Here is a 15,954-nt window from a genome sequence, read left to right on the forward strand (position 1 = left end):
TATCCAAGTCAAAATCCCAAACCCAATCATCATCGCTATTATTTTCAGTTTTGATATATTTTGACTCTCGCTGTCCAGGTGGATTTTCATCTAACTGCACGGTTTTGCGTTCTTTAGCCACATGCCTGTTTTCTTGCTGTTCTTGTGATTCCTCGGCACGCTATCTTTTCTTACTTTCTCTATCAGCCGCAAGCCTGTTTTTCTTGCTGTTCTTGTGATTCCTCGGCACGTTCTTTTCTTACTTTCTCTATCAGCAGCAAGTTTTTTGGCATAGACTCTTTGAGCAACTTCTTCGGCTGTTGCCATTTTAGGTTCTTCAGTTAGTTTACAATTAAACATTTTTCCGTGAACGAATGTCTTAAATACCTTTAATGACGTCATCGTCATAACAAACATGACGACAACTAACTTCATGACGTCAGTCGACACATAAACATGACTTCACTCGACACACACAAACACACACACACAGACAACTTATTTTTAAATATAAATACTAACTGTTGGGGTGGCGCTTAGCGCCACCCCAACACCTAGTTGGAGGGGGCGCTTCGTGCCCCCCCCAAGCCCCCCCGCGCGCGTAAGTCGATACGCGCCATATTAGTTACGCGGCATTGTAGTTATGTCCCTATGTCCCACCTGTGAATATAAATATAAATATATATATATATATATATATATATATATATATATATATATATATATATATATATATATATATATATATATATATATATATATATATATATATATATATATATATATATATATATATATATATATATATATATATATATATATATATATATATATATATATATATATATATATATATATATATATATATATATTTGTGTATATATATATATATATATATATATATATATATATATATATATATATATATATATATATATATATATATATATATATATATATATATATATATGTTTTTAACTACGTAAAACTTGCGAATATACAACAATCTTTGTTGTCCCATGTATACATGTATATATGTATATACATATATATATATATATATATATATATATATATATATATATATATATATATATATATATATATATATATATATATATATTTGTATATATATATATATATATATATATATATATATATATATATATATATATATATATATATATATATATATATACATATATATATATATATATATATATATATATATATATATATATATATATGTTTTTAACTACGTAAAACTTGCGAATATACAACAATCTTTGCTGTCCCATTGTCTGTGCATATAAATAGATTGTCAGGTTTACCGACTCTTGAACATGCAACATATAATCGTCCATGGGAAAACAATCCGTATTCAGATCTATACCTCATGATTCTAATGATTGCCCTTGAGCTTTGTTGATGGTGATTGCTAATCGATCATTCCCGGTGTCGCCGTCGTCATATATATATCTCTCTGTGCCCCCCGGCGTCCCTGTTGTAGTTGTGTCCCTGTGTCCCGGTCGTCATTTATATTCCCTGTGTCCCGGTCGTCATTTGTGTCCCGGTGTTCCAGTCTGTGATTTCTCTTTGAGTGTCCCGGGCGTCATTTATATTCCTTGTGTCCCGGTGTCCTGGTCGTCATTTGTGTCCCGGTGTCCCGGTCTGTATATACATTCATTTTTGAATTGGTCTTTTTTTTAGTTTTTAGTTTTTTACCTTTTTTTTAGTTTTTAGTTTTTTACCTTTTTTTTAGTTTTTTTAGTTATACCTCATGATTCTAATGATTGCCCTTGAGCTTTGTTGATGGTGATTGCTAATCGAACATTCTCTGTGTCCCCGTCGTCATTTATATATCCCCCTGTGCCCCCCGGCGTCCCCGTTGTAGTTGTATCCCTGTGTCCCGGTCGTCATTTATATTCCCTGTGTCCCGGTCGTCATTTGTATCCCGGTGTCCCGGTATGTATATACATTCGTTTTTGAAATTGTATATGATGAAATAAATTTTTGTATTTTTCCCCTTTTTTCTTTTTAGTTTTTTTTTTTTGGTTTTTTAGTTTTTTTTTCTTTTTTCTTTTTAGTTTTTTTTTATTTTTATTTTTTTTAGTTTTGTTTTTCTCCTTTATTTTTCTTTTTTTTCCTTTTTTATTTTTTTTTTATTTTTTAGTTTTTTTAGTTTTTTAGCTTTTTTAGTTTTTTCATTAGTTTTTAGTTTGTTTTTTCTTTTAGTTTTTTGTAGTTTTTACCTTTTTTTAGTTTTTTTTTAGTTTTTTTTACTTATGTCCTGGTCGTCATTTATACTCCCTGTGCCCCGGTCGTCATTTGTGTCCCGGTGCTTTGTTGATGGTGATTGCTAATCGAACATTCCTTGTGTCCCGGTTGCTTTCTCTTTGAGTGTCCCGGTCGTCATTTATATTCCCTATGTGCCGGTGTCCCGGTCATCATTTGTGTCCTGATGTCCTAGTCTGTAATTTCGTCAGTCGAAAACATGACGTCAGTCGCCACACAAACATAACGTCACTCGACAGACACACACACACACAGACAACTCATTTTTATATATATACTAGCTGTTGGGGTGGCGCTTCGCGCCACCCCAACACCTAGTTGGTGGGGGCGCTTTTTGCCCCCCCGCGCGCGTAAGTCGTTACGTGCCATATTAGTTACGCGCCATTGTAGTTGTGTCCCTATGTCCCACCTGTGAATATAGATAGATATATATATATATATATATATATATATATATATATATATATATATATATATATATATATATATATATATATATATATATATATATATATATATGTTTTTAACTACGTAAAACTTGCGAATATACAACATTCTTTGCTGTCCCATTGTCTGTGCATATAAATAGATTGTCAGGTTTACCGACTCTTGAACATGCAACATATAATGGTCCATGGGAAAACAATCCGTATTCAGATCTATACCTCATGATTCTAATGATTGCCCTTGAGCTTTGTTGATGGTGATTGCTAATCGACCATTCCCTGAGTCGCCATCGTCATTTATATATCCCCCTGTGCACCCCGGCGTCCCCTTTGTAGTTATGTCCCTGTGTCCCGGTCGTCGTCATTTATACTCCCTGTGTCCCGGTGCTTTGTTGATTGCTAATCGAACATTCCTTTTGTCCCGGTCGCTTTCTCTTTGAGTGTCGTCATTTATTTAGATTGTCAGGTTTACCGACTCTTGAACATGCAACATATAATTGTCCATGGGAAAAACAATCCATATTCAGATCTATACCTCATGATTCTAATGATTGCCCTTGAGATTTGTTGATGGTGATTGCTAATTGAACATTCCCTGTGTCCCGGTCGTCATTTATATTCCCAGTATTCCGGTCGTCATTTGTGTCCCAGTGTTCCCTTTTTAGTTGTTTTTTTATTGGTTTTGACCTTTTTTTAGGTTTTTTAGTTTTTTTCTTTTTCTTTTTAGTTTTTTTTTTGAAGTTTTTATCTTTTTAGTTTTTTTATTTTTATTTATATTTTTTTAGTTTTCTTTTTCTCCTTTATTTTTCAGTTTTTTCCTTTTTTTTAGTTTTTTTTCTTTTTTAGTTCTTTTAGTTTTTACTATTTTTAGTTTTTTTTAGTTTTTTAGATGAAAATTTTTTTACTTTTTTTACTTTTTTTCTTTTTAGTTTTTTATTGGTTTTTACCTTTTTTTTTAGCTTTTTTAGTTTTTTTCGTTTTTTCTTTTTACTTTTTTTTTAATTTTTATCTTTTTTATTTTTTTTTATTTTTATTCTTAATTTTATTAGTTTTCTTTTTCTCTTCTATTTTTCAGTTTTTTTCCTTTTTTTTAAGTTTTTTTTTTAGTTTTTAGTTTTTTTAGTTTTTTTCCTTTTTTTCTTTTTAGTTTTTTATTGGTTTTTACTTTTTTTTTAGCTTTTTTAGTTTTTTTCGTTTTTTCTTTTTACTTTTTTTTAGTTTTTATCTTTTTTTATTTTTTTTTATTTTATTCTTAATTTTATTAGTTTTCTTTTTCTCTTCTATTTTTCAGTTTTTTCCTTTTTTTAAGTTTTTTTTTAGTTTTTAGTTTTTTTAGTTTTTTAGTTTTTTTAGTTTTTTTAGTTTTTTAGCTTTTTTATTTTTTTTATTAGTTTTTAGTTTTTTTGTAGTTTTTTGCCTTTTTTAGTTTTTTCAGTTTTTTTTTTAGTTTTTAGTTTTTTACCTTTTTTGTGGATCGTCACCTGATCCACAGATCCACAGATCCACAGATCCATTTTAAGTTTTTTTTTTAGTTTTTAGTTTTTTTAGTTTTTTTTTCCTTTTTTTCTTTTTAGTTTTTTATTGGTTTTTACCTTTTTTTTAGCTTTTTTAGTTTTTTTTCGTTTTTTTTTTTACTTTTTTTTAGTTTTTATCTTTTTTATTTTTATTTTATTTTATTCTTAATTTTATTAGTTTTCTTTTTCTCTTCTATTTTTCAGTTTTTTCCTTTTTTTAAGTTTTTTTTTTTAGTTTTTAGTTTTTTTAGTTTTTTAGTTTTTTTAGTTTTTTTAGTTTTTTAGCTTTTTTATTTTTTTTATTAGTTTTTAGTTTTTTTGTACTTTTTGCCTTTTTTTAGTTTTTTCAGTTTTTTTTTTTTTAGTTTTTAGTTTTTTACCTTTTTTGTGGATCGTCACCTGATCCACAGATCCACAGATCCACAGACAACTTATTTTTATATATATAGATAGATAGATAAGAAGATATACAATCTTACCGTGAGTGTCCGCAACTTGGTCAGTGTCGACATTCACTGGTGAAAGTTCGAAGTGCCTTTTTTTTCTCCTTGGATTTAGTCCATGTTTTCGACTGACATTGGTGGGGGCTTGCGAAGCACCCCCACCAACCAGGTGTTGGGGTGGCGGATTAATGAAGTTTATCTTAAAGATCCGAGTTGCAGCGGTAGCTAGCTACCTAGTAAGAGACGATTAAGCTTCATTATAAAAACTAAAATAATCGATAACTCCTGAAAAAAATCTTATCAAATAAGAAGTACACTATTAGAACCGCCCTTTCTGATGCCCCTTTATAGAAATTTTACCGTCTCTTGGCCTGAACAACGATGAAACTATATTGGTTTGAAAATCAAGAAAAAGTGGATGCAACCACGACAATCTGCATATATGGGATCTTTTTTCTTTCCGTTTTTTCTCATAAGCAGCTTTGCTCTGGAAAATCATAGAAAGCTGTATAATGACTGACTTTAAAGGAAACCGCTACATCTTGAACCTTTTGTAATTAAAAACAAAATGGTTTTTAAAATAGAATAAATCTTGACAAAAAACTACATTTTCCTGTAAAAACTTGATGAAGTATGTTATAATCGTATAGCTTATAACCATGTTTAGTAACAAGTGAATACAATATTTATACAAGTTAACCATTAGACAAGATAATAATACAAGAAATACATAATTAGAGGAATCAGTTTTTTACGAAAATCATAAGAAAGAACAAACTCTAGAATATAATAACTTGTATAGGCAACATAAAAATAGTATAGGCTTGTATGGTTATATTTAGAGTCAATATATTAAAAATTTCTTCCAACAGGGAATTTAACCCTGATCTCCTACGTGACAGGCGAGTATGCTTACTACTTTACCATCGGGGACTTAAAGTCAATATATTAATAAATTGTTTCCAAGGAGGAATCAAACCCCGGTCACGCACGTGACAAGCGGGTATGCTTACCATTGTTAATCGGAGACATATGAAAAATGATTTATGAATAGGCCATGACAATAAATTCGCTAAGACACTAAAAAATTACACAAGAATCGTTCTGGTTAACTCCAAATGGGGATTATTTAAGTCCCATCGGTATCGTTGCTGTAGAGATAGCTGAAATCTATTGAAGAACAAACCATGGCACATATTGGATTTATTTTAATACCTCACTCTCTGAAGTTCTTCCTCTTACTATTCCAAATAAGAAAAAGCCATAGGCTTTTCCTGTTTGTAACAGGAAAGATCATGTTTATAATTTTATATTAAATCCGGGTTACGGCGGTAGCTAGTAGCCTAGTCCGGGTTGCAGCGGTAGGTAGAAGCCTTGTAAGAGATGATCACCCCTTGTAGTAAAAAACAAATGTCCCACAACAACTAAAACTAGAGTCAGATCAAAAAAAAGTACACTATTAGACCCGCCTTGCCCAATACCCCTATTTAGGAAACTAACTGTACCTTGTCTTGAATAACAAGGAAAATATATTGGTTTGAAAATCAAGAAAAGTGCAACCAGGATATTCTGCATCGATGGCATTTTTTTTTTCCGTTTTTTTCACCTCAGGTAGTTCGGCACTGGAAAATCATAGAGGTGTTGAATAGCTCATTTGATATGTATTTAATAACCTTTCAGAATTAAAAAAATATTTCAAAAAAAATCGTATTTTAATGTAATTTAATGTATTTTAATATACAAGGACTTACTTTCAACGAGTCCTGGTTGAACTTCGTTGAAGTAAGGATGCTAGGACTGTTTTTAAAAAGTTTTTAACATTATTGGTTTTAATTTTCGCATTTTAATGTAAGTTTATTCATATATACATATTTTTTGTCTCTCTTTCTCGTATTGTGCTGAAGACTGCCCTTGGACATAGGGCCGAAATATTCACAGAATTGATTTCCACTGTCTTGAAAAGATTTTCCCTATTATTTCGATTTTGTATTTGTTTGGTTCTCATGTGCATGACGAATTTAACCTTGACATTAAAACTGCGCTTGCATACATCACACTTCAATGACTTTTAACAAGAGTGAGTTCTCATGTCTATAGCAAGAGCATTCTTCTAGTTAGAATTGTGCTTACATGCATCACACTTGAATGGCTTTTCCCCAGTGTGAGTTCTCATGTGTATGGCAAGAGTGGGTTCTCATGTGTATGGCAAGATTGCTCTTCTGATTAAAACTGCGCTTGTATGCATCACACTTGAATGACTTTTCACCGAGGTGGGTTCTCATGTGTATGGCAAGATTCTTGTCCCAATTAAAACTGCTTACCTATGTCAGAGGTGAATGCCTTTTCGCCGGTGTTGGTTCTCATGTGCATGGCAAGATTCTTGTCCCAATTAAAACTGTGCTTACATACGCCACTGTTGAATGGCTTTTCACCGGTGAGGGTTCTGATGAACATGGCAAGAGCATTCTTCTGATAGAAACTTTGTTTTCATGTCACAGTTGAATGGGTTTTCATCGGTATGGGTTCTCAAGTGTATGGCAAGCTTACTCTTCTGATTAAAACTGCGCTTGCAAACATCACACTTGAATGGCTTTTCACCGGTGTGTGTTCTCATGTGTTTGGCAAGATGACCCTTCTGATTAAAACTGTGCTTGCATATATCCCACTTGAATGGCTTTTCCCCGGTGTGTGTTCTCATGTGTTTGGCAAGATGACCCTTCTGATTAAAACTGTGCTTGCATACATCACCCTTGAATGGCTTTTCTCCAGTGTGGGTTCTCATATGTATGGCAAGCTAACTCTTCTGATTAAAACTGCGCTTGCATACATCACACTTGAATGGCTTTTCACCGGTGTGGATTCTCATGTGTATGGCAAGAGCATTCTTCCAAATAGAGCTGTACTTACATATGTCACACTTGAATGGCTTTTCCCCGGTGTGGGTTCTCATGTGTACGGCAAGAGCACTCTTCCAATTAGAGCTGTACTTACATATGTCACACTTGAATGGCTTTTCCCCGGTATGGATTCTCATGTGTATGGCAAGATCGCTCTTGCCATTAAAACTGTGCTTGCATATATCACACTTGAATGGCTTTTCCCCAGTGTGGGTTCTCATATGTAGGGCAAGATTACTCTTCTGATTAAAACTGCGCTTGCATACATCACACTTGAATGGCTTTTCCCCGGTGTGTGTTCTCATGTGTATGGCTAGATTACTCTTCTGATTAAAACCGCGCTTGCATACATCACACTTGAATGGCTTTTCCCCAGTGTGGGTTCTACTATGTATGGCAAGCTTACTCTTCTGATTAAAACTGCGCTTGCATACATCACACTTGAATGGCTTTTCACCGGTGTGGGTTCTCATGTGTACGGCAAGAGCACTCTTTCAATTAGAGCTGTAATTACATATGTCACACTTGAATGGCTTTTCCCCGGTGTGGATTCTCATGTGTGTGGCATTATTGCCCTTCTGATTAAAACTTTTCTTGCATACATCACACTTGAATGGCTTTTCCCCGGTGTGGATCGTCTGGTGTTTACTAGTTTGAAATGTCAGGTGTCTCATAAGATTATTGCTTATAGATCGTTTCTCATCATTTTGAAAAGATATTTCATTCTTCTGATTTTCCGCGTCCTCTTCTTTTTGTCTGGTGGTTTCTTCAGCTGATGAGACAATTGTATTCGATAGTTCAGTTTCAGTACAGTCCGTTTTTAACAGATTGGACTGATGGGTTTCTTTTGCAAAAATGATCGCATGATCAGAGGCCTTTTCATTCATTGAATTCATATTGGACACACAAATTTTGACTTGTATCTTTTTTTCCAGCTTCAAACTAAAGCTGAGATGCCATGGCAAGTATGAATTAACATAAAAAAATGTCTGCTCAAGCTGAGCCGTTGTACTAAACTGTTTTAGATTTCATGACAGACAGAGATAATTCTTTACATTAAGGATTTTGATTATACGTTGGTAAAAGCAAGAAAAGAAAAATACTAGTTCACCACCCGGTAAGAACAATACAATTACGCCACATTTCAATCTGAAATCAAATTTATACTAGAGAGTCTGGAGACCAGTCTTAATTGATGTAATGAGGTTAAGAGGGCGCGCGTAAGTCGTTACATGCCATATTAGTTACACGTCATTGTAGTTGTGTCCCTGTGTCCCACTTGTGAATATATATATCTTCTTCTATCTTCTATATCTATATATATAAAAATAAGTTGTCTGTGGATGGATGGATGGATGTGTCAGGTGACGTCACCTGAAAAAACTGGATCAGGTGACGTCAAAACTGAAAAAACTAAAAAAAGGCAAAAACTACAAAAAAAACTAAAAACTAATAAAAAAAATAAAAAAGCTAAAAAACTAAAAAAACTATAAAGGTAAAAACCAATAAAAAACTAAAAAAAAAAACTGAAAAAACTAAAAAAAGGCAAAAACTACAAAAAAAACTAAAAACTAATAAAAAAAGTAAAAAAGCTAAAAAACTAAAAAAACTAAAAAAAGGTAAAAAACTAAAAAGAATAAAAAATAAAAAAAACTAAAAAAAAGGAAAAAACTGAAAAATAAGCTAAAATAAAGGTAAAAACCAATAAAAAACTAAAAAAAAAAAGGAAAAAACTAATAAATGACGACACTCAAAGAGAAAAAAAAGGCAAAAACTACAAAAAAAACTAAAAACTAATAAAAAAAATAAAAAAGCTAAAAAACTAAAAAAACTAAAAAAAGGCAAAAACTACAAAAAAAACTAAAAACTAATAAAAAAGCTAAAAAACTAAAAAAACTAAAAAAAAGGCAAAAACTACAAAAAAACTAAAAACTAATAAAAAAAATAAAAAAGCTAAAAAACTAAAAAAAACTAAAAAAACTAAAAAAAGGTAAAAAACTAAAAAAACTAAAAACTAAAAAAAAACTAAAAAAGGTAAAAACTAAAAGAACTAAAAAAGAAAAAAATAAATGACGACACTCAAAGAGAAAGCGACCAGGACAAAAGGAATGTTCGATTAGCAATCAACAAAGCACCGGGACACAGGGAGTATAAATGACGACCCGGGGGAAACAGGGGGATATAAATGACGACCGGGACAAAAAAACTAAAAAGAAAAAAAAACTAAAAACTAATAAAAAAACTAAAAAATCTAAAAATCTAAATAAGCTAAAAAAGAAAAAAAAAGGAAAAAAATAAAGGAGAAAAACAAAACTAAAAAACGAATGTATATACAGACCGGGACACCGGGATACAAATGACGACCGGGACCCGGGACACAGGGAATATAAATGACGACCGGGACACAGGGACACAACTCCGGTACACCGGGATACAAATGACGACCGGGACACAGGGAATATAAATGACGACCGGGACACAGGGACACAACTACAACGGGGACACCGGGGGAAACAGGGGGATATAAATGACGACCGGGACAAAAAAACTAAAAAGAAAAAAAAAACTAAAAACTAATAAAAAAACTAAAAAATCTAAAAATCTAAATAAGCTAAAAAAGAAAAAAAAAGGAAAAAAATAAAGGAGAAAAACAAAACTAAAAAACGAATGTATATACAGACCGGGACACCGGGATACAAATGACGACCGGGACCCGGGACACAGGGAATATAAATGACGACCGGGACACAGGGACACAACTACAACGGGGACACCGGGGGAAACAGGGGGATGTAAATGACGACCGGGACACCGGGACAGGGAATGGTCGATTAGCAATCACCATCAACAAAGCTCAAGGGCAATCATTAGAATCATGAGGTATAGATCTGAATACAGATTGTTTTCCCATGGACCATTATATGTTGCATGTTCAAGAGTCGGTAAACCTGACAATCTATTTATATGCAAAGACAATGGGACAGCAAAGAATGTTGTATATTCGCAAGTTTTACGTAGTTAAAACCATATATATATATCTATCTATATTCACAGGTGGGACATAGGGACACAACTACAATGGCGCGTAACTATTATGGCGCGTAACGACTTACGCGCGCGGGGGGGGCTTGGGGGGGGGCGCGAAGCGCCCCCACCAACTAGGTGTTGGGGTGGCGCGAAGCGCCACCCCAACAGCTAGTATATAAAAATAAGTTGTCTGTCTGTGGATGGATGGATGTGTCAGGTGACGTCACCTGAAAAAACTGGATCAGGTGACGTCAAAACTGAAAAAACTAAAAAAAGGCAAAAACTACAAAAAAAACTAAAAACTAATAAAAAAAATAAAAAAGCTAAAAAACTAAAAAAACTAAAAAAAGGCAAAAACTACAAAAAAAACTAAAAACTAATAAAAAAGCTAAAAAACTAAAAAAACTAAAAAAAAGCAAAAACTACAAAAAAAACTAAAAACTAATAAAAAAAATAAAAAAGCTAAAAAACTAAAAAACTAAAAAAACAAAAAAAAGGTAAAAAACTAAAAAAACTAAAAACTAAAAAAAACTAAAAAAAAAGGAAAAAACTGAAAAATAAGCTAAAATAAAGGTAAAAACCAATAAAAAACTAAAAAAAAAACTGAAAAAACTAAAAAAAGGCAAAAACTACAAAAAAACTAAAAACTAATAAAAAAAGTAAAAAAGCTAAAAAACTAAAAAACTAAAAAAACTAAAAAAAGGTAAAAAACTAAAAACAATAAAAAATAAAAAAAAACTAAAAAAAAGGAAAAACTGAAAAATAAGCTAAAATAAATGACGACACTCAAAGAGAAAGCGACCAGGACAAAAGGAATGTTCGATTAGCAATCAACAAAGCACCGGGACACAGGGAGTATAAATGACGACCAGGACATAAGTAAAAAAAAAATTAACAAAACTAAAAAGAAGGTAAAAACTACAAAAAAACTAAAAAGAAAAAAAAAACTAAAAACTAATAAAAAAACTAAAAAATCTAAAAATCTAAATAAACTAAAAAAGAAAAAAAAAGGAAAAAAATAAAGGAGAAAAACAAAACTAAAAAACGAATGTATATACAGACCGGTACACCGGGATACAAATGACGACCGGGACACAGGGAATATAAATGACGACCGGGACACAGGGACACAACTACAACGGGGACACCGGGGGAAACAGGGGGATATAAATGACAACCGGGACAAAAAAACTAAAAAGAAAAAAAAACTAAAAACTAATAAAAAAACTAAAAAATCTAAAAATCTAAATAAGCTAAAAAAGAAAAAAAAGGAAAAAAATAAAGGAGAAAAACAAAACTAAAAAACGAATGTATATACAGACCGGGACACCGGGATACAAATGACGACCGGGACACAGGGAATATAAATGACGACCGGGACACAGGGACACAACTACAACGGGGACACCGGGGGAAACAGGGGGATATAAATGACGACCGGGACACCGGGACAGGGAATGGTCGATTAGCAATCACCATCAACAAAGCTCAAGGGCAATCATTAGAATCATGAGGTATAGATCTGAATACAGATTGTTTTCCCATGGACCATTATATGTTGCATGTTCAAGAGTCGGTAAACCTGACAATCTATTTATATGCAAAGACAATGGGACAGCAAAGAATGTTGTATATTCGCAAGTTTTACGTAGTTAAAACCATATATATATATATATATATATATATATATATATATATATATATATATATATATATATATATATATATATATATATATATATATATATATATATATATATATATATATATATATATATATATATATATATATATATATATATATATATATATATATATATATATATATATATATATATATATATATATATATATATATATATATCTATCTATATCCACAGGTGGGACATAGGGTCACAACTACAATGGCGCGTAACTATTATGGCGCGTAACGACTTACGCGTGCGGGGGGGGCTTGGGGGGGGTGCGAAGCGCCCCCACCAACTAGGTGTTGGGGTGGCGCGAAGCGCCACCCCAACAGCTAGTATATATATATATATATATATATATATATATATATATATATATATATATATATATATATATATATATATATATATATATATATATATATATATATACTAGCTGTTGGGGTGGCGCTTCGCGCCACCCCAACACCTAGTTGGTGGGGCGCTTCGCGCCCCCCCAAGCCCCCCCGCGTGCGTAAGTCGTTACGCGCCATATTAGTTAAAAAACTAAAAAAAACTAAAAAAAAGTTTAAAAGAAAAAAAAACTAAAAAAAAAATAAAAAAGAAAAAGAAAAAACAACGAAAAAAGCTAAAAAAAATTAAAATCAAAATGAAAAAAATAAAAAAGGTAAAAACTACAAAAAAACTAAAAAAAAAAAGAAAAAAAACTAAAGAAGCTAAAAAAAGGTAAAAACCAAAAAAAAAAAATTAAAAAGAAAAAAAGGAAAAAAAATTTATTTCATCATAAACCAATTCGAAAACAAATGTATATACAGACCGGGACACCGGGATACAAATGAGAACCGGCACACAGGGAATATAAATGACGACCGGGAAAATCAAAGAGATATTACAGACTGGGACACCGAGACACAAATGACGAACGGGACACAGGGAATATAATTCTTATAATGACGACCAGGACACAGGGAATATAAACGACGACCGGGACACTCAAAGAGAAATTACAGAGTGGGACACCGGGACGCAAATCATCTATATATATAAAAATAAGTTGTTTGTGTGTTATGTCTGTTACACTATGTCTGTTACGCCAGATTATGAAAAATAAAGAAGAAAGAGAACAAACTAAAATGTAAAAACTGGGGAATTGCATAAATATTCTGAAATATTTTGACAATAGATTAAAGTAATTCAAAAACCTTAAATCAGATACTTAAATTTTGAGGTTTATTATAAATTGTTGAGCTTTAGCAAGCTTGGCACGTAAAGAGGAATTTTAGTATAGATCTTAAAATGACAGAAGAAACAGCCGAGGAAGCTGCTCGAATAGTTAAATCAGAGAGAAATTTTACTATAAATCCTACTACGGCAGAAGAAACAGCCGAGGAATCTGCTCAAACTGTTAATGCCCAAAAGACTTGCGGCTAAAGAACGCAAAAACGCGCAGTTAGATGAAAATCCATCTGGACAGCGAGAGTCAAAACGTATCAAAACTGAAAATGATAGCGATGATGATTGGGTTTGGGATTTTGACTTGGATAAGGTCATCAATGCCTACCAGATTTTAGTTAAAAAAACAAAGGTTCGGCGATATGTATTTCATAGTGACGCTGAAAAATAAAGAAGAACAGAAAAAACCTAAAAAGAAAAAACATAAAAAAAATAAAAATAAATAAAAAAAGGTAAAAAACTAAAAAGAAAAAAAACTAAAAAAAGGTAAAAAACTAAAAAAAACTGGTAATAGCACAAATATTTCAATATATTTTTACAATAGATTAAAGTAATTCGAAAACCTTAAAACAGACACCCAAAATTTGAGATTTATTATAAATTGTTGGAGCTTTAGCATGCTTGGCACGTAAAGATTTTTCCAAGTGTGAATGTTAGAATGAACATTGAAAAATTGAAGAAAACAAATCAATAAAAAGAAGCAAATAAAAAAAGAAAAAGTAAAAAAGAAAAAAACTAAAAAGGAAACTGTATCTATATATATAAAAAAAGGTGTATATATGCATATTTGTTTGTTTGTGGGGTTTGCATTTGACGTCATTATAAGTATATAAGGCTTTGTATATGACGTCATTATAAGATGACACTAAAGACCAGGACACCGGGACACAAATGACGACCGGGACACAGGGAATATAAACGATGACCGGAAAACTCAAAGAGAAATTACAGACTGGGACACAAATGACGACCAAGACAGAGGGAACATAAATGACGACTGGGACACTCAAGAGAAATTACAGACTGGGTATACCGGGACACAGGGAATATAAATGACCACCAGGATACAGGGACACAACTACAACGGGGACGCCGGGGGCACAGGGGGATAAATAAATGACGACGGGGACACAGGGAATGTTCGATTAGCAATCACCATCAACAAAGCTCAAGGGCAAAGGTTAGAAAACGTGGTATAGATCTGAATACGGATTATTTTCCCATGGACAATTATTAATGTTGCATATTCAAGAGTTGGTAAGCCTAACAATCTATTTATATGGACAGACAATGGACAGCAAAGAATGTTGTATATTCGCAAGTTTTACGTAGTTATATATTTATATATATATACTAGCTGTTGGGGTGGCGCTTCGTGCCACCCCAACACCTAGTTAGTGGGGCGCTGTGAACCCCCCCAAGCCCCTCCCGCGCGCGTAAGTCGTTAGCGCCCATATTAGTTACGCGCCATTGTAGTGTTGTGTCCCTGTGTCCCACCTGTGAATATATATAGATTTATAATGTGTTTCAAACTACGTAAAAATTGTGAATATACAACATTCTTGGCTTTCCCATTGTCTGTGCATATACAAAGCCGTATGTACTAATAATGACGACATATGCAAAGCTCTTTTTACAAACAAACAAACATGCATACACACAACTCGTTTATATAGATAGATAGATAGATAGATACAATACAAATTAACTGCGGTAAAACTTGCGAATATACAACATTCTTCGCTGTCCAATTGTCGCTGCATATAAATAGATTGTCAGGTTTACCGACCCCCCGAACATGCAACGTACAATTGTCCATGGGAAAAAACAATCATTATTAAGATCTATACCACATTTTTCTAATGATTGACCTTGAGCTTTGTTAATGGTGATTGCAAATGCTAATCGAATTGGGAATTGCAATCTTTTAAATTGAAAAGGCAGATCCGTTGGAATCATGGGAATGCGAGGAATAAGAACAGCCTCACCCTCAAAAGGCCCTGTCCAAGATTGTGGGCCTCTATTAGGTTTTCCATGTTTTTTTTACGGCAAGGTCGCGTGCCCATTACAAAGCTTTGGTGGGTTGATATTTCTTAAAAGTATTATTGGTACGCCTATTTTTAGTTGTAGCACGTGTGGTGGAAACCCTGAAAGATCTATGGAATTTAAAAATTCAGATGGATAATTAACCGCTTCATTTTGGTTCCAAACTGTGTCGACTGACTTGTAAAGGACTGCCCTGAGTCTCGAATCCAACAATGCACGAATTTGACTTGGGTTTGACGTTTCGCACGCGTCATTGATGCAGTTATTCCAGTGTTGGTCATTCTCCAATAAATTCAGAGCTTGGTATGCACTACGGTGTCATGTATAGTACCGTTTACAGTTCTCAAATACTAAATGTTTTTGATAATAATGGGGAATATGGAACA

At 32.8% G+C, this 15,954-nt stretch overlaps 1 protein-coding gene across 1 annotated transcript; it reads right to left on the bottom strand.

Moving 5' to 3' along the window:
- Positions 1 to 8,068: 8,068 nt before the first annotated feature.
- Positions 8,069 to 8,470, bottom strand: LOC136043499 (zinc finger protein 271-like). Its single transcript, XM_065728415.1, has one exon. The coding sequence runs from the start codon at positions 8,468 to 8,470 to the stop codon at positions 8,069 to 8,071; it is 402 nt and encodes a 133-aa protein (XP_065584487.1).
- Positions 8,471 to 15,954: the final 7,484 nt, after the last annotated feature.

This window comes from Artemia franciscana, unplaced genomic scaffold (genome assembly GCF_032884065.1).
Source record: "Artemia franciscana unplaced genomic scaffold, ASM3288406v1 Scaffold_6833, whole genome shotgun sequence".
NCBI lineage: Eukaryota > Metazoa > Arthropoda > Branchiopoda > Anostraca > Artemiidae > Artemia > Artemia franciscana.